Genomic DNA, 19,114 nt, shown 5'->3' with positions numbered 1-19,114 from the left:
CAGGGTGGGTAATTCGTTGAGTGGTTAGGAGGATAGTCATATGGTTGAGAAAGTAGTTGCAGGATAATGGAGGTAAGTGAGATCCAGTCAGAGAGTTAATCGGGTGGTTAGGAGGATAGGTTGGGTCTAGGAGGGAGTGTATTTGGGTGATCAGGAGGATAGTCAGGTGGTCACAGAAGGCAGTGAAGTCAGCTGTAGTCAGGTCAGATAGGGATGGTAGTCGGATGGTTGGAAGGGTAGTTAGGTGAGTGACAAGTCAGATGCTTAGAAGGGGAGGTGGGGTTAAGTAATGTCGGGAATTATTCATGAGAATTAGTCATGTCAGGAAGGTACTTAGTGGATTAGAGAGGTATTGCATTGGATCAGTGGGAGATAGTTAGTTTGTGGGGGATTCAGGTCTTAAGGTAGGTGGTTGGGGAGAAGTAGTCAGAGGTCTGGGGTTGGGGTAAGATTGTGAACCCAATTATGTTGTTACACCATATGTAGTCTAAATTTTAATCTGTCTAACATTTCCTGGGTAACAATTCACATTAGTACACGCGAGCTGTCTGAAGTCTCCAACTCTGATTCAGTCTGGAGAAATTTGTGGAAAGGCGGCAGATGATGATTTGGCTCAAATATTTATAACTAACCCATCTTAGTCAGAATGTTTCACAGGAACACTAATGTAACAAATGTATCCTTCAACATCTCATGTCACTGCTACTCCTGATATGTTTGAACTTCAATTTGAAAGTTTAACTAGAAAATAGCATTTAATATCTGTCCAAGTAGCTCAATATAGCAAATATTATATCAGATTTATACTGACAATTACATAATGTTTCCAATTTATAGTGCTCTTCAGTTTTTAACTTACAGTATAACAACATGGCTATCGCTTGGAATGGAATAGCTTCTTTCAAACATGAAGTGGACTCATGTTTCCCAACTCTACTAGTGCAAGAAATAAGTACAAGTGACTCTGGAGAACAAATAGCCATTGTCAGTATCGACAAACACAATGGAAACTAGCTAGATCATAATTTTACCAGGATGTTGCTGGGAATGGAGAGTTTGAGTTATATGGAGAGGCTGGATAGGCTGGGACTTTTTTCACTAGAGCATAGGAGGTTGAGAGGTGACCTAAGAGAAGTTTATAAAATAATAAAAGGTATAGATAAGGTGAATGGTAGGTGTCTTTTCCCTAGTATGGGGGATTTCAAACAAGGGGTCATATTTTTAAGGTGAGAGGAGAACGATTTAAAAAATATATGAGAGTCAATATTTTTACACAGACAGTGGTTCGTGTGTGGAATGAACTTCCAGTGAAAGTGGTGGATGTGGGTACAATTACAACATTTAAAAGACATTTCGATAAAGACATGAATAAGAAATGTTTGGAGGGATATGGGCCAAGTGCAAACAAGTGGGACTAGTTTAATTTGGGATTATAGATGGCTTGGGCTGGTTGGACCAAAGGCTCTGTTTCCATGCTGTATGACTCTATCTCACTACCTAGCCTAAGTGATTTTAACCAAAATCTAGATACTATCTACCTAGAGTTAAAAAAAGATGTTAATTCTCATTAATGAAAATTCCAAAACATTGTGGGTATAAAAGTGAAAACTGTAAACAAATCTTCTTGAAAACAAGCTGCATTTGAGAAATTTTGCCAGTATGGATACATTGTGATTTTACTGTTATTTTGATTCATGTGCTGTAAACATTTTGAATTTAGTCTCCATTTGCAAAGACTGTTCAAATTAGCATGCTCCTAAAAGTGAAAAATAAGTTGACCCCTTAAGATCTATTATTGATATTTTAAATTAGGCATAATTCATCTTGATTTCATTTTTGTGTTGTTTAGGTTTAGAGCCACAAAACCTTGTACATTCACATAAGATGGCATTTGTGCAGTCAGTACTTTAAGATGCACAAATATTAATTGTTCCCTTTACCAGTAGTCATCTGTCACATTCCCATGTAGAGTTGGTTTCATTTCGATGTGGCTACATATATTAAACCAGATTTATATTTCCTGTTCAATATTTAGTTATGTGACAGTCTTCGAAGGCTTAAAGTTGATATTCCCCATTCGCATGTTCTTCCCTGAAGTAATGAGGGCACCAAAACCCCGTTGATGAGCAAAAGCATACGCAGATCGCCGTGCACTGGGTCGTTTCAAGCGTGTAACCATTTGTTTTGGAGGAAGTGTCTTGATTTTCCTAATTTTATGTTGCAGCTGAAAAAAAATTGCAAATGACTCAGTGTCAGTTCATAATTGTACAGTAAATAGATTAAACAGCAAGTTTACCTAAAATAAATTTCCACCTACATCATACAAAAAACACCAGATTTGCCATTGTCAATGAAACCATACCAATATAGTATGGTCTGAAAACGCTGGGCTAAAAGGTGAAAGTATTGTTGCAGATTTTTGCATTGATTACATTGTGTGCATACAAGTCCACAAGATGAAATGAACCATTAAAAATACCTATAAAGTCAGATCCCTGCCTTATTTTGATTTGATATGTTATTGTCACATGTACTGAAGTACGGTGAAAAGTATTCTTTTGTGTGCTATCCAGACAAATCACACCTTATATAAGTACATCAGGGTAATAGAATAGAATGCAGAATATAGTGTCACAGCTACAGAGAAGGTGCAGAGAGAGGTCAACGCTAATGTATGAGATCTGGTAATAGCGGGGAAGAAACTGCTCGTGAATCTATTAGTACATGTTTTCAATCTTTTGTATCTTCTGTCTGATTGAAGAGTTTGGAAAAGAGTATAACCATTGTGGGAGGGTCTTTGATATTGTTGGCTGCTTTCCCGAGGCAGCAGGAAGTGCAGACAGAGTCATTGGAAGGAATGCTGGTTTTCATGATGGACTGGGCTGTGTTCACAATTCTCTGTAATTTCTTGCAGTCTTGGGCATAGCAGTTGCCACAACAAGCTGTGATGCATCCAGATAGGATGCATTTTATGCATTACTCACTCTTCTCACTTTTAGGTCAGACACAGAAAACCCCCACCTTAAACAGAAGGAAGCTTCGCCAAAAATGAGCAAATGGGACTAGTTTAGTTTGGAAAACTTGGTCAGCATGGATGAGTTGGACTGAAGGGTCTGTTTCTGTGCTGTATGATTCTATAAATTATCCTCATAGTGTCTCCCTTTCTCTGGCCTGGTACAACACTTCCAAATTCTCTTGATATGTAATGTCTATCCAGGATTCTTTGGCAAAACGTAAAGATAGAATTTCATTTGAAATAAAATTAATCAGTTCTGTATCTGTTACTATGTGAATTTTTTTTCTTTGGTTATCTGCTGCTGTATTGGCCTTTATAGTCCTTTACTTCTTTTTATAGCTATAGCTGTATTTTTTTCCAAGCTTTACTACTTTTTTCCTTCCAGTTCCGTTACATTAGATTTCCTAGTGATAACTTCTTGGAAAGCTAAGAGGAAAAATAGCAGAGAGTCCACAGCATTTACACCTATGTACCACCATCAGGCAACTAGGACTTGTCCTATACAAAAAAGCAGCTGGTACACAAAGATTGTGAGGTCATCCATTTTGTACCTAAAAGGATAGATATCAATGTCAAATAAATGGTGAATTTTAGTAACAATGCAGGTACAACTAGATTTAAAAGGCCACATACACAATTCACTAAGATGCAGCAATTAGGTCCAAGAAAGTCGAAAAGACTAATGGAATATTGGATATTATAACCAGTGGGCTAAAATATAAAGGGGATAAGGTTATTCTACAGAAATACAAAACCCTGGTAAGTTCACATCTGGAATGTTGCATACGGTTCTGGTAACTTCACCATTAACAACGACTTATACAGTTTTAAGATAATTAAATGTCTCAAAGCGTTTCACTAGGGCATTCGAAAAGATATCAAACACAAAGCTACAAAACTACATATTAGGGTAGATAGGGTAGGGGCCATAAAATTGTCATAGGAATAGGTTTTAAAGAGCATCTAATATAAAGGGGGATGAGAGTCGGAGAGGATCAGCGAGAGAATACCAGAGGTTACAGCCTAAGCAGCTTAACTAATGTTTAATTTAAACAAAATCAGGAAATGTGGGGTCTTCATTTATTGCCCATCAGTGAATATCTCCACTGCTGACCTTATGATGAAAGGTATCGATAATTAAGCTGAAGGTCACAGGATCCAGGACATTACTCTGAGGAATTCCATTCAGAAAAGGCCTTAGAACTGAAATGACAGATCTCCAATAATAACAATCATCTTTCTATGTGTCATATATAATTTCAACCAGCAAAAGGTTTTCCGATCTGATTCCCATTGACTCCAGTTTGGTTGGACTCCTTGATGTCACTCTGGCCAGAAAACCCAAGGCCCAAAACCATAATGGACAACCTTTGAGCAGCAAGGCCCAATGGGACTTTCAGGACAGGTCAAGCACAAAGCATCCGCACAAGTCAAAGGCAGGCAAGGACAAGCCCAGACATCCCTGGAAAACAAGGCTGGTTTGTGTATTGGAGTACAGGGACAAGCCCAGACTTTCCTGAAAGCAAGGCTGGTTTGTGTATTGGAGCACGGCAAGCCCATCTGATGCCGTCACCTTGACCTGGAAGATCGATTGGCTGAGGGCCACAAAACATTGTGGAAGGATGCAGCAGGGTGGGATAAGAAGGGATATTTGGCAGCCAAACCCTCAGTGAAGACTCAACCTGGCCCAGCAGTGGGACTCTAACTGCTTGCTGAGAGAGAGAGAAGACAACCATGTGCGAGACAAACCTATGCCAAGTTCATTAGTCCCGGGTTACATAGCCTGGCCAAGTTTAACTGCATGGGAAGTATCTGGTCCTGGTATGGTAGCAAGTAGTATTTTAGATTGTGACAAAGACTTAGCATTGCGATTGGTAGAGTAATTAATGTACGGATCAGGAATTTTTTTCATTAAAGAGCAGGGTTTTGGCTAATTTTTAGCTATACCCCCCCTTTTGTTTTCATAGTGTATTTTGCGAATAAAATTGCATTGAATTGCTAGTCAATTCTGACCGTTTTGTTCCTCTGACAAGTACAGAACTCAAGTAAAATGAGTTTAGGTAGAAACTGGTTGAAGAGTTCAAAGCACAGACAACACCACAATCAGTCAAACGCAGCCTTAATGTCAAGGGCAATCACTTTCACCTCACCCCCACATTCAGCTGTCGTCCATGTATGTAACAAGTACCCATGTACATGCCAGTGTTATAGCTGTACTGGGACAGCTTGGGGAAGAGGCATGGCAAGTTCTGGATCATAAGTCTTTAGTATTAGTGATGGAATGTTGTCAGGACCCATAGCAGTATCTAGTGCTGAAAATAAAAATGCTGGAAATCATAGCAGGTGAGGTAGCAGCCATGGGCAGAAAGCAAGCTAATGTTTTGAGTCTCGATAACTCTTCATTACAGCTAGATTTAAACCAAAACCCAGTTTATATTTTTACAGTTGAAATCATGAAGATTGTATTATTATTGTGGAATATTCTCTCAAGTAACAATAAAAGATGTAATTAGGAATAACAAATAGTTTTCTTTCAGATAGCCTTATACTATGCTATTCTATTCTCTTCTCATTAAGAACGTACTTTATCAATGGACGTAGGTCTTAGCTCAGAGCTGAGGTATCTCACAATAACAATTGGCAGGACACACATTACTGCTGACAGAAAGATGGTCAGCCATACATGTGGTTGGTTCAAGGCATTCCTTGCAGTACCTATACAAGATAAAACAAAATAGTAGAGTTAATGTAAAATATTCCACTCTGTTACTTGGCCAATGATAATATTTTCTAATGAATTCTCATTGGAATTTCATAGACATGTTCAGTTGATTATTTTCAGCCTTTTCTTGCTGCAAGATGTGAGGCACCCTCCTTATTTTGCTGCTTCCTTACTTCCTTGTGATGGTCCATGTTTGATCAGAGCCTTTGCTGCTGGGCCAAATCTCAATGCAGGTGAAATTGTGGAATGTTCAGCACTCCATTCTAATGCGGAGATAATCTGTGATGCATGCTGGAGAGAAACACCAGGCCTGCTGAGCAGCCTAATAATTGCTCCATAATCAGCCTTATGGTTTGATTCTGTAGTTATACCTCTGTTGCTCATTTTGTTTTGGGATTGCAGAGGGGTTTATTGACCAAATGTTCCTCAGCACTCTATTTGCCACATTTCTGTGACTTTAACACTGGGGGGAATAGTTGAGTGTCAAGGATAGAAACATTCAGACAACTAGTTCAGTATTGTATTATCCATTTTTATGTACCAAATAGTTGTAATGAAATAAAACCAGATTAACATATGGGATTTGTTCTTGGCTAAAACACAGCTCACTTGATCCTAGAAAGTTAGTTAAACATGATTTCTGCTTTAGAAATCCATGCTGACTCTTCCAAATCAACTAATTACTAATTCTATCCTTAATAATTGTTTCTAGTGGGTTCCCTACCGCTAGAGTTAAAGTAACTGGTCTATACGTGTTTAAAGCATGGTATTACTACTTCCGCCAAGGCCTGGATGTATTTTCTTGAATAATCCAGTGGTTTTCAGCTGATTATGGACAAATGCCAGTTGTTTCACGAGCAGCCAGGAAATTCTTGCCCTTGCTGGAACCTTCTGGGGTCAAATATTTAGTCACCATATATAAAGGCCACCCGGGACAGACCTTCACTCACTGCTAAATTGCATAATCACTGGAGGCACTGTTAGTCATTCCTAACCACCACATCCATCATCATATTTGTCCCTGGTTAAGCAGCAACTGCCTCCAAAGTCCAGCTGCACCTTGCTAGAGGTTCTGCTGCAGGCTGTCTAGAAAAGAAGGAAGGTTTGCTTCCCCAGGCAGGGCAGCTGGTAGTCTTCCCATCAGATGAAGGTGGCTAGGGCTGAAGTTGCAGCACATGTCAGCACCAGAAGCCCTGGATCCAGAACAAGAAGAGGATGAACAATCCCACACTCCATAAGGTTAAGTGGCACATCTACTCACTGGAAACAGACACGTATCACTCAGTTTAATTGTGCCACTGCACAGGCATGCCACATAGAGCGACTGTCTGTTGCTCCCAGCCAAAGAAAAGGCATCCTCCTAATCTGGGTGTAGCCTTTTCAAAATCAAAAGAAAACTATGCAGTTGTACAAGACGGTGAGATTTAGTTTTGACTTTTGAACAAAAATGTTTGCCACTCCTGAGACCCACCATATTCCCCCTATTCTTTATGTTCATCAAGCCTTGCAAACCCTGTCACTCCTGTGACTCAGCAATCCTTTCCATGTCACATATTATTTTTCCATTTTATCCCCAAATTCCTTACTACCCAGGTCCTAATGTCCCACCTGATCATTTACCCTCCCATAATTACGGTCACCTGCACTAACACATTCCTTGATATCCTCTCCAATCTTGCCCTACAAAACACCACCCTCAGGTCAAACTCCATCCAAGACAGTGACCATACCCTCCAAGAGAAACTACCGCCAGACATGTTGTTGCACATGAGTTTCTTACAATGAAGACCATACCCTGAACTGCCATTTCCCTCTGACACTGCCTTCCGAGCCATTGCCCCAAAATCCCCAGAACAGGAAAGGAACTGCTGCAAGATCCACCCTTTCAAACCTGCATAAATAATGTTGCACCCTTGAACAAATAGCACTCCCACCCTTCCCTGATTAAATGTTACTCTCTGCTTTTGGCACTTACATATGATCTTCAATGAACTTTGTTAAGAAATCCAAATTTAGATTTTGTACTGCTGGAGATCAAGGACTACAATTCCCTGCATGCTCTAGAAGTTTGGACACACACTTGAATTGGGGTCAGGGTAAACAAGCTTAACTCAGTGTTCCTTTTAAACATTTAAAGGGCACGGGCAACTGGGTCACCAGAAGATTACCTGCAGGGTTCTGCAGGTGTGCACCGACTTGCTTTTTCACCATTTTCAACTTTAATTGCTCCACCATCAGCAGCTATGCCTTCAGCTGATGAGGCTTTTTACTCTGAAATTGCTGCTCTAAATTCATCTGACTACCATGTTTCCTCCTTTAAGATGTTGCTTAAAAACTTATTTCTTCCATCAAGGTTTTAGTCACCTGATCTAATATCTGCTTATGTGGCTCAGTGTTAAAGATACCATAAAAATGGAACTTGTTGCTGTTTTATTTAAATGTTCTAATAATAGACTGACCTCTCAAGGTACTTGCATGCCCTGTTAGATAGATTTATACATGTGTTGCACATGTTATATTTGTATTTGTGAAGGTGAACACTTAACCCGTTCCAAACTTTCCAGCTCAATGCGGTGGGGCTTGGCTTAGTATTCAGCCCATTATTTCTTCTGTATACTACAACATTTATATCCATTCTTTATATGAAATATTACATATGAGCATCATAGTTAAATAAAATGTTTTTTTAAACAATCAATACCATTCACACCAGAAAATCTGTAAAAAGGAAATCAGTAGTTACTTTAACATGAAATTATTTATAACAGAAGTGATAAATATTAAAAGTACATACCAATAAAAGGAAATGAAGTTGGAAACATCAGATACATGCCATTGCTGTACATTGTAAAAGTAATTGCAAAGTAGACAGCAAGACTTCCCCAGATAAAGAAATGGTTGATAGCTGTCCAAAATGATGTATCCAGTGCGATCTGTTACCAAACAGCAAGGTTATTGCAGTCAAATTTATATGTTCATTATTCAACATTAAATAAACATTTATAAACTTAGGCCAGAGTCATCCAGTCTCAGAGGCAGTAGTCCTGCGCATGGGACACAAACTTAATTAGGTAAGATAGTAGCCTATCAGAATGGCACCACTTTCCTGTCTCCACCATTTTTACATTTTGGACAGGAAGGCCCAAGTTCTACTTTCTCTCTCTGCCACCAATTAACAACTTAAGTGCCACTTAAGGGACTGTTTCCCACTTGGTTGTGACTGTTTCAGCCCCAATCAGGACAGTAAAAGGGGACATTCAACTGACTGGTCAACCAGTGTAGTTGGCTGTCAGCTTTGGAGATTGGGGCTGTTGATCTGCACTATTCGATGCATGACTGAGGGACTGTATGTAAAGCAGGGAATGGGTCTTAAGGCAGGGTAATAGCAGTGAAGACCCATCTCCTGCCCTTGCTTCTGACCCCCTCCCAGGGCTTCTTCTCTCTACGATCCCCATCCCAAAGCCACCTAAATCCCTACCAATGACACTCATCTCTTCCATTGTTGCTCTATCCTAAGGATGCTGTAGCAGCAACAGTCACTGGCAGCTGCATCTTTCTCAATTTGGGTTCTAATTCTGCAGAAATCTCACTGGTCACTAGTTAAGCACCTGACTGGCGGAAGATCTGATGGACTGCACATCCTAACATAGAGTTGGTTTATCTCCACTAATCTTTCCCGCTTTCAGACTTAGGCTGAAAACAGGAAAATACCAGGTTAAGCCTTTTGAAAACCAACATGTAATACTTTAATATCTTTGGTACTTTATATTAAGGCATCGACCAGACATTGGTCATTATTCAGCAACAATGATGGAGGCTGCTGAACAAGGGAGCTGAACAGTTCACTGGGACTCATACAGCAGGTGGTAATGGTGAGGGGGAGCAGCTGAAGCATTCGAATGGCCTCTCATTGGGAAAAACTGGTGTCTTTAATGGAAGAAGGGCTGATGAGAAGGAGGAGGGCCGATAAACAAAAGATTTCTCAGCCCAATGTAGGCCACAGGCTTCATTCCATGTACATGGTGCACGTGGAATAAAGAATCCTTGCTTCATGGTCTTTGGGTTATCATGTGTTGAAATCTCATGTTAAACGTAATTTTCATGGGGTGTATATGTTATTTTGTCTGATTACCGAACACATCATATCTAAACTGTTGCTTCTCAACAAACTCAATAAACTATCTGAACATTTCTTATAAATGGCCAATTGTCAGTATTAGGGAACTGGTTATGAATTCTCAAAATCGAACCGTGGAGAACAGCCAATTATTAATAATGTCATCTTGATATCCCTTAGGGTAATATCAACAACAGCTCTTGCAACTGCTCAAACAATTTTTTATTTTGCCTCTCACTGAAAAGGGAAACTATTTAAGAAGGTTGCAGATTTAAATAACTTGACAGCTCAAGTTTTTGTTTATCCCTCTCTGACACAGGGAGGTCTTCTTTCTTATTTTAAAAGGCTAAGTATTTAAATAACTTTACAGCTTGACATTTTGACATTCTTAAAGAGCAGAAAAATGGAGCAGGACTTCAGGATCTAGGTCAATTGCCATTTTGGAGTCTACATGGGGTTTCTACAATGTGCCAAAAAGTAACATTGTATCTATACTTTCCTTGTTAAAAGTGGGAGATTTAAAAAATGAAACTACCATCTGGGCTTATTGCTACATCAAGTGATCAAAAGCTTGATGGAGCCACAGTGATATGTGCAAGGACAACTAGTTTTGAAATCCTACACACAGAAATTTTCACAAGACTATCTAAGTGCCATCACATAAAAGCAGTGAGCTATTTAGATGTTTTTATGACTGAGGCATATTTAGTTTCAATTGCAGGTTTTGTAAAGAAAGTAAATAAAATCACGTGTCTTCATAATGTAAATATCCATGATTATTTTTAAAAATGTGAATACTCAGTTACCTGCAGAGTAACGGCCACAAGCAAACATGTCTGAGCAATTAAAGCAAAAGACTGATAGTCAGATACTGTCTCTCCATCATCTCTCACTGCTTCAAATAGGGAACCATATGGAATAAAAAAAAGAACCAGGGAACTATAAACTCCATGGATAATACATTTCACAAAAACCAATTTGTTGAAATAAAGATTAAACTGTCCAGGTTCATAAAGTTGAGGATATGCCATACTCCAGCGGTCATTAACATCCTGCAAAACAAAACCAATTTCAATCAATATTGAATGACAAGCCATAAATAGATCATACACATGTTCTTTAATGTTAGATTTTGCTTACATTTCTACATATTTTTATCATGAATTTTGTCCTCTTCTCCCAAAACTGCTGACTCATTCTGCAGTACAATTTTGAAGCCTTCAGTACTTCACCCAACTGCTTATTTGTCACGTTCTTTTTTATTCATGCATAGGACATGGGCATCACTGGCTGGCCAGCATTTACTGCCATCCTAGCTGCTTTTGTGAAGGTGGTGGTGAGGTGCACTCTTGAAACATTGCAGCCCATGTGTTGTAGGTAGATCTACAATGCCTTTAGGTAGAGAATTCCAGGATTCTGACATTGGGACACTGAAGGAACAATGATATATTTCCAAGTCAAGATGGTGAGTGGCTTGGAGGGCAAGTTGCAGACAATAGTGTCCCCATGTATGTGCTGCCCTTGTCCTTCTAGATGGAGGCAGTCGTGGGTTGGGAAGGTGCTGCTTAAGGATCTTTGATGAATTTCTGCAGTGCATCTTGTAGATAATACACATTACTGCTCCAGTGGTGAAAGGAGTGGATGCTTGTGGATTTGGTGCCAATCAAGCAGACTGTTTTGTCCTGGATGGTATCAAGCTTCTTGTGTGTTGTTAGAGTTGTACCCATCCATGCAAACAGGGAGTATTCCATCTCACTCCTGACTTGTGCCTTGTAGGTGGCAGGCAGGCACTGGGGAGTCAGGAGGTGAGTTACTCAGCACAGTATTCCTCGCCTCTGACCTGCTCCTAAAGCCACTGTATTTATGTGGTGAGTCCAGTTGTGTTTCTGGTCAATGGTAACCTCCTAGCCATTGATAGTGAGTGATGGTAACACCATTGAAAAGTCAAAGGAAGGTGGTTAGATTATCTCTTATTGGAGATGGTCATTGCCTGGCATTTATGTTGTGTTATTGTGTTACAGGTGCAAATGTTACTTGCTACTTGTCAGCCTGGACATTGTCCAGATCTTGTTGTATCCTATCAGCGAACATGTAGTCCGGACCAGATTAGGACAGTAGTTTCCTTCCCTAAAGGGCATTAGTGAATTAGTGAACCAGACGGGTTTTTCTGACAATTGACAATGGTTTCATGATCATTGTTGGACTCTTAATTCCAAATTTTTATTGAATTCAAATTCCATCTTCCACTATGGCAGGATTCAAACACCGGCCTCCAGAATATTACCTGGGTCTCTGGATTAACAGTCCAAGATAATACCACTAGGCCGTCACCTCTTTATATCCCTTTATATGGAGGGACACTGATCAAGCAGCTGAAGATGGTTGGACCTAGGACACTATCCTGAGAAAGTCCTGCAGAGATGTCCTGGAGCTACGATGACTGACCTTCAGTAACCATAATCATGTATTAACCCTAAGTGTAATAGTTAGAAACCCATTCAAGTGCCACCTTTTTGACAGGTGGGACTTAAACCCATGTCTCCTTGTCCAGAGGTAGGGACTCTACCATTGCAAAGCAAGAGACTCCAGTGAAACTGCTGAAGCAATCTCCTGAGAGGTGACTTCCTAATAGGTCACATCCATCCTCATTGTCCTACTGAGGTCAGTGGACAGCCTCTGTAAATTGTAAATTTACTCAGATGGCCAGCTGTGCCACCAGAAGGGTTGGTGCTGCTGAGTCACAGTAAGGATTGCACTTCAAAATGAAGGTTTTCTCATTCAATACTGAAGGGTTGTACAAAAGATTTTTGAAGCCAATGAAGTTATCAGGATTGAGGAGAAATTCCTCCAATAATTAATCATGGCTGTAATTATGACCTTTCCTGCCAGTTCCAACACAGAATCTTTGTTCAACTTGCCATCAACAGAGCCTTTCACCATCCCAAGCCTCCCCAGTCGCAAACATCTTTTCACCACTTTCGCTGACCACAGTTTCCATCCAAATCCCTGAGGAACATGCAATGTTTCTAGCCAACCTACATAATTGCTGAGCAGCCCAACAATCGCCAATCATACTACTTGGTAAGTCAATAAATAATTATTTGATAAGAGACCATTGTGAACAAATATTATTCTTAAACCTATCATTTTACATGTTGTTTTTCTACCATCAGTTACATAACTGCTTAAAATATTCTATATTCAATATAACAAATTATGTTTCATAATATATCAAACAACCACTTCAGCAATGCAAGTTACAACGTTTACTGCTGGGTAGGAAAGCACTGTAGTGAGCAGTCTGAGAATAGCAGCAGGTGGGCTTGTTTGAGTTTAAAAGCCAGGCTACATTTTCATGGAACTTGCTGACATCCTGAATAAAACAGCCAGCAAATTGGCAGGCAGCAGTTGGCCAGCTATTAAGATCATGACAGGTGGGGACATTACCAGTGACCAGAAGGAATGGAATTCAAATGACATGACTTGGAAATTCTGAAGTGTGTGTTGGGTCATAAAAAGAAACTATGGGGCAAGGACTGAAATAATTTATTTGTCAAGCCCAGAGGGAAACTCTTTTATTTTTGTTCATTCTCAGGATGATGGCGTCGCTGGATAGGCTAGCATTTATTGCCCATCCCTAATTGCCTGGAGCAGTTAAGAGTTACATGTAAACCAGACCAGGTGAAGATGGCAGTTTCCTTTCCGAAAGGACATTAGAGTACCAGGTGTTTTTTTTACTGAAAATCGACAAACGTTCATCATTAGTCTCTTCATTCCAGATATTTATTGAATTCAAATTCCACTGTCCGCTATGGTAGGTTTTGAACCCAGTCCCCAGAACCTGAGTCTCTAGATTAACAGTCCAGTGATAAGACCAATAAGTCATCGCCTCTCCTAAACTTCTCCTGGTCCGTAAAGGAACTAAACAAAAGCATATCTTATTGGAGTTTCTTATGGTCCAGAGCAACATTCTCCCTAATTTCTTTGTGCTGTATTCAGCAAAGGTGCAGGCTCTTTCAAATTCTTTGCACGGCAATGCACACATAGTAACTCAGCCTATGGTCAGCTTATGTAAGAACTTCTAACTTCCATAGCTTGGAGGAAACAGGGGTTCTGACACCTATTCAACACAGGTTTGGCCCAGAAGGAAAATTATCACTGTGCCAGTGTTCAGGTCTTAAGTTAAAATCACAAATTACACCTGATGATGTAATCAGTGCTTTACTTGTACATTTAATGTTCACCCCCACACAGACAGGTTTGGCAGATAATGCAGGGATGGCATAAAGGGAGTAAAGAAAAACGTAGTGACATACCTGATCAAACAGACTCATTGCTAATACAGGAAGAGATGTATACACTAAATTGTACAACGTAATAAACCATTCATCATACACAGTCTGTGGAAAAAAGAAAAGCAGTATGAAGATTAATTACACCTGAAAATGAACAACTAGATATATAGCACATACGGATACATAGATTTTCATGAAATAATTCAGAATAAAACTGAGAACTAAATGGAAATCATTTTAGTTCTCAAGTCATTTAGAATACAACATATATTTCCACTGGAATTTTGTTTAGGCACCAATAAATAGGAGAAGAGATAGATTACTAATCACATTTAAATTTTTGATTAAACCTAAAATTCAATGCTGTAATCACATAATTGTTGATAAGAGACTGTGAAGTGGCAGAGTGTATTAATGTAGAGATTAGGTGAAAGTGGAATAAAGGCAGATTGGATTTAACAGGTGATTTTAAATTAAAGAGAGTAAACAATAGAATCCAGACCATTCTGGAGAGGTGTTAGGAAGTCCTTCTACATACAAAACAAGTTAGAGGTTTAGAACTCTTCGATAAGTTGATGCTGGATCACTCGTTAATTTTAAATCTGAGATAGATAATGTTTTGTTAAGCAAAGGCAGATATGTGGAATTTGTCAACGGATTAGCCTTGATTTCGTTGAATGGCAAAACAAACTTGGGAAGCTCAAAAGCCTAGTCTGTTCCTAATAATAAACAATGAGCCAGATTTGGATAACAAACTTGTGGTGTGTTAATATTTATATCATAGTGACCATAAATTGATCGAATTCAATGCAATGCATGAAAGAGGGAAAGGGCAATACAATACTAAAATTAGGTAAAGCCAATGGGACAAGACTGAGTTTGTCCAGATTAAAGTAGACAAATCAGATGCTGGTTTAAACAATGCACAGTCGGTATGAAATGTTCAAAAAATAATTTAGCATGATATAAAACAGATTTATACTTTTAAGAGACAGGAGCTCCATTTTCTCTTGCCTCAAAAAAAGGTAAGGGACATCATAAAACTAGAAAAGAAAACCTGCAATAATGCTTAAAATAGCACAGATGCTGGCAAATGGGAGATGATAAGACAAAGGATGCAGGAGCAGAAGCAGAAGCAAGCCATTCAGCCCATTCAATCTGCTCCACGATTCCATGAGATCATGGCTGATCTGACAATCTCCAACTGTCCATTCCTGCATTCCTTCCATAATCCTTGATTTCTTTACTCATTAAAAAACCTGGCAACCTCTGAAAATACTTAACAACGCAGGCTCTACAGCCCTCTGTGGCAAATAATTCCACAAATTCACTACCGTCTATGAGACAAAATTCTCCTTATCTCAGTCTTAAAAGTGTAATTCGGTATTCTGAGATTAAGCCCACTAACGTCTGCATCCAACGTATCATTCTCCGTCACGTCCACCACCTACAATCCGGCCACACAACCAAAAAGATATTCCCTCCTCACCCCTATCTGTCTTTCGTCAGGACTGTGCTCTCCGCGACTCCCTCGTCCGCTCCACACTCCCCACTAACCCCACTACACCTGGCACCTTTCCCTGTAATCGCAGGAAGAGCTACACCTGCCCCTACACCTCTCCCCTCACCACCTTTCAAGGCATAAAACAAACTTTCCACATTAGACAGGGGTTCAACTGCACATCTGTCAACTTGGTCTACTGCATCCGCTGCTCCCGATGTGGCCTCCTCTACATCGGTGAGACCCAGCGGACACTCGGAGACCATTTTGTAGAGCATTTACGTTGTGTACGCAACAAATGACAACCAACCATTTTTACTCTCCCTCCCACTCCCTGGGTGACATGTCCATCCTGCGCCTACCCCAGTGTCACAATGACACCACCTGCAAACTGTAGGGGCAGCGCCTGATATTCCGCCTCGGGAGCCTACAGCCCGATGGCCTAAACACGGATTTCACCAGTTTTAAAATCTCCCCACCCCCGGCCTCATCTTATGTCCAACCCTCCCTCTCATCCCCGCCTCCTTGATCTGACACAACCTGTCCATCTTCTCCCTCACCTATCCCCCCCCCACCTCATTGACCAATCCCCACCACTGCGTACCTGCACTCACCTAACACCATCTCACTTTCCTTCCCCACCCCCACCCCTCCTCTCTACTTATTTCTGAGCTCCCTTCCTCCTCCCCATTTCCAATGAAGGGCCAACTTTCCTGCTCCTCTGATGCTGCCTGGCCTGCTGTGTTCCTCCAGCTCCACACTGTGTTATCTCTGACTCCAGCATCTGCACTTCTTGCAATCTCTGTTAGGTGTGAGGCCTTGTTTAGAATCTGTTTGTGTTTTGGTTTGGAGTCAGACTGGTTTTATTTCTAAAGTATGAATTTATAAAACACTTTATAGACTGAATGTCTATAAATTGTGCGCTTTTTGAACGAAATAAAATGTATCTGCAAATACAAATTCACATAGATTCACATATGTGTGTGCATGATGTGCATGTGTGTGGGGTGTGTGTGTTTATGAGGGGGAGAAAGAGAGAGTGACAGTGTGTGAGTGTGTTTGAGAGAGAGAGAGCGAGAGAAAGAGTGTGTGTGTGGGAGAGAGTGTGTGAGAGAAAAATTGTGTGTGAGAGAGAGAGTGAGTGTGTGAGGGAGAGTGAGTGTGTGTGGGAGTGAAAGTATGTTTGTGTGTGTGTGTCAGTGAGTGTGTGTGTCAGTGTGTGTGTGAGAGAGAGTGGTTGTGCGTGTGTGTGAGAGAGTGGTTGTGCGTGTGTGTGTGAGAGAAAGTGGTTGTGTGTGTGTGAGAGTGGTTATGTGTGTGTGTGATTGGTTGTGTGTGTGCGTGGTTGTGCGTGTGTGTGTGAGAAAGTGGGTGTGAGTGTGTGCGAGAGAGAGTGGTTGTGTGTGTGCGAGTGCAAGAGAGAGTAGTTGTGTATGTGTGTGTGAGAGAGTGGTTGTGTGTGTGAGAGAGAGTGGTCGTGTGTGTGTGAGAGAGAGAGAGTGAGTGGTTGTATGTGTGTGTGAAAGAGTGGTTGTGTGTGTGTGAGTGGTTGTGTGTGTGACAGTGAGTGGTTGTGTCTCTATGAGAGTCAGTGGTTGTGTCTGTGTGTGATAATGAGTGGTTGTGTGTGTGTATCAGAGTGAGTGGTTGTGTGTGTGTGTGAGAGTGAGTGGTTGTGCGTGTGTGAGTGAGTGGTTGTGTGTGTGTGAGAGTGAGTGGTTGTGTGTGTGTGAGAGTGTGTGTGTTGGGGGGGCGCGGAGAGAGAGTGTGAGTGTATGTTGGAAAGAGAGAAAGAGTGTGTGTATGTATGTGTGGGAGAGAGAGAAAGAGTGTGTGTCTGTGGGAGAGAGAGTATGTGTACATACACACTCTCTATCCTACACACACACACACACGATCTCTCCCACATACACACATGCTTTCTCTCTCTCTCCCCAACACATACACACACACAACCACTATCTCCCTCACACACATTCTCTGGCTCTTCCTCACACACACACACACGATCTCTCATACACACACTCTTTCTCTCTCACAAATACTATCTCTCCCAAACACACACACTTTCTCTCTCTCACACACACTCTCTCCCCCTTACATACACACTCATTCTCTCTCTCTCCCACCTCACAAACACACACACGTGAATCTATAAGGTGATTTTGTATTTGCAGATACATTCTATTTTGTTCAAAAAGTACACAATTTATAGACAGTCAATCAATGTGGCATTTCTATGACAATGAATGGACACCGCGCAACAGTTGCCAAGTAGGCACGTTTCCTCCCGGTGGAGGAACACTTCAGTGGTCAAGGACATTCTGCCTCAGATCTTCAGGTAAACATCCTCCAAGGTGGACTTCGGGATACATAACAATGCAGAGTCGCCGAGCACAGGCTGATAGCCAAGTTTGGTACCCATGAGGACGGTTTCAACTGTCTCTCAAGCACACATATACACCACATTCAAGCACACACTCTCCCACCGCCCCCACCCCCAACACACACACTCTTCCCACATCCCCCCACCCCCCACCCCACACACACACGTAAATCTATGGGGTGAATTTGTATTTACGGATACATTCAATTTTGTTCAAAAAGCACACAATTTATAGACAGTCAGTCAATGTGGCATTTTATAAATTTCTACTTTAGAAATAAAACCAGTCTGACTCCAAACCAAAACACAAACAGATTCTAAACAAGGCCTCACATCTAACATGCATTGCCTGACCTAAAATGTCACCTCTTCTTTACACTGATAAAACCTTTAGTTCTCTCAGGGCAGTTACTTGAATGAAATTCAGGGATTTACATATACATATTAATCGATTAAAACCTTCTAACTGATTAAAGATTTAACAGCATCTTAGGTTTGTTTAATACATCCTCTTGAGTTGTGTGACCCTTTGATCTTTTACTTATAAATTCTGTGCCTGATGCCACCTCTTTCACTAACAACTGAAGAAGGAGCAAGGCTCAGAAAGCTGGTGTTTTCAAATAAACCTTTAGGACCATAACCTGGTGTCATGTGATTTCTGACCTTGTCCAACCCAGTCCAATACTGGCACCTCCACATTTCCGCATCCACTCACTCTCACACACACACAAGTCCCCAAAGAATCTTATGTTCCACATGGTTGCTTCTCCGTCTCCTAAACTCCAATGAGTGCAGAGTCAAACTACTCAATCTCTATTCATAAGACAATCCCTACAAACCTGAAATCAGCTTAGTGAACCTTCTCTGGACTGCCTCAAATGTGAGTATATCTTTCCTTAGATAATGGGCCTCAGTATTCCAACCGTGGTCTGGCTAGTGCCTTGTATAGTTACAACTAGATTTCCTATTTTTATACCCCATTCTCTTTGAAATAAAGGACAACATTCCATTTGCACTGTTCATTACAGGCTAAATTTGTATGCTAGCTTTTTGTGATTTATGATACACAAAGGACAG

General features: G+C 40.7%; 1 protein-coding gene across 1 annotated transcript in view; it reads right to left on the bottom strand.

The window, feature by feature from the left end:
- Positions 1-1,757: 1,757 nt before the first annotated feature.
- Positions 1,758-19,114, bottom strand: part of atp8b5b (ATPase phospholipid transporting 8B5b) — a 253,067-nt gene continuing 235,710 nt past the window's right edge. The window contains exons 23-27 of the mRNA XM_048600294.1: positions 14,172-14,255; positions 10,662-10,907; positions 8,533-8,671; positions 5,601-5,731; positions 1,758-2,224 (exon numbers count right to left, since the gene is read on the bottom strand). Coding sequence (XP_048456251.1) covers positions 2,036-2,224; positions 5,601-5,731; positions 8,533-8,671; positions 10,662-10,907; positions 14,172-14,255 — 789 coding nt within the window. The 3' untranslated portion in view covers positions 1,758-2,035. The remainder of the gene's footprint in view (positions 2,225-5,600; positions 5,732-8,532; positions 8,672-10,661; positions 10,908-14,171; positions 14,256-19,114) is intronic.

This window comes from Rhincodon typus, chromosome 1 (genome assembly GCF_021869965.1).
Source record: "Rhincodon typus isolate 14 chromosome 1, sRhiTyp1.1, whole genome shotgun sequence".
NCBI classification, from domain to species: domain Eukaryota; kingdom Metazoa; phylum Chordata; class Chondrichthyes; order Orectolobiformes; family Rhincodontidae; genus Rhincodon; species Rhincodon typus.
Note: the sequence above shows the minus strand (reverse complement) of the source record. Positions and strands in the feature narration are given on the sequence as shown.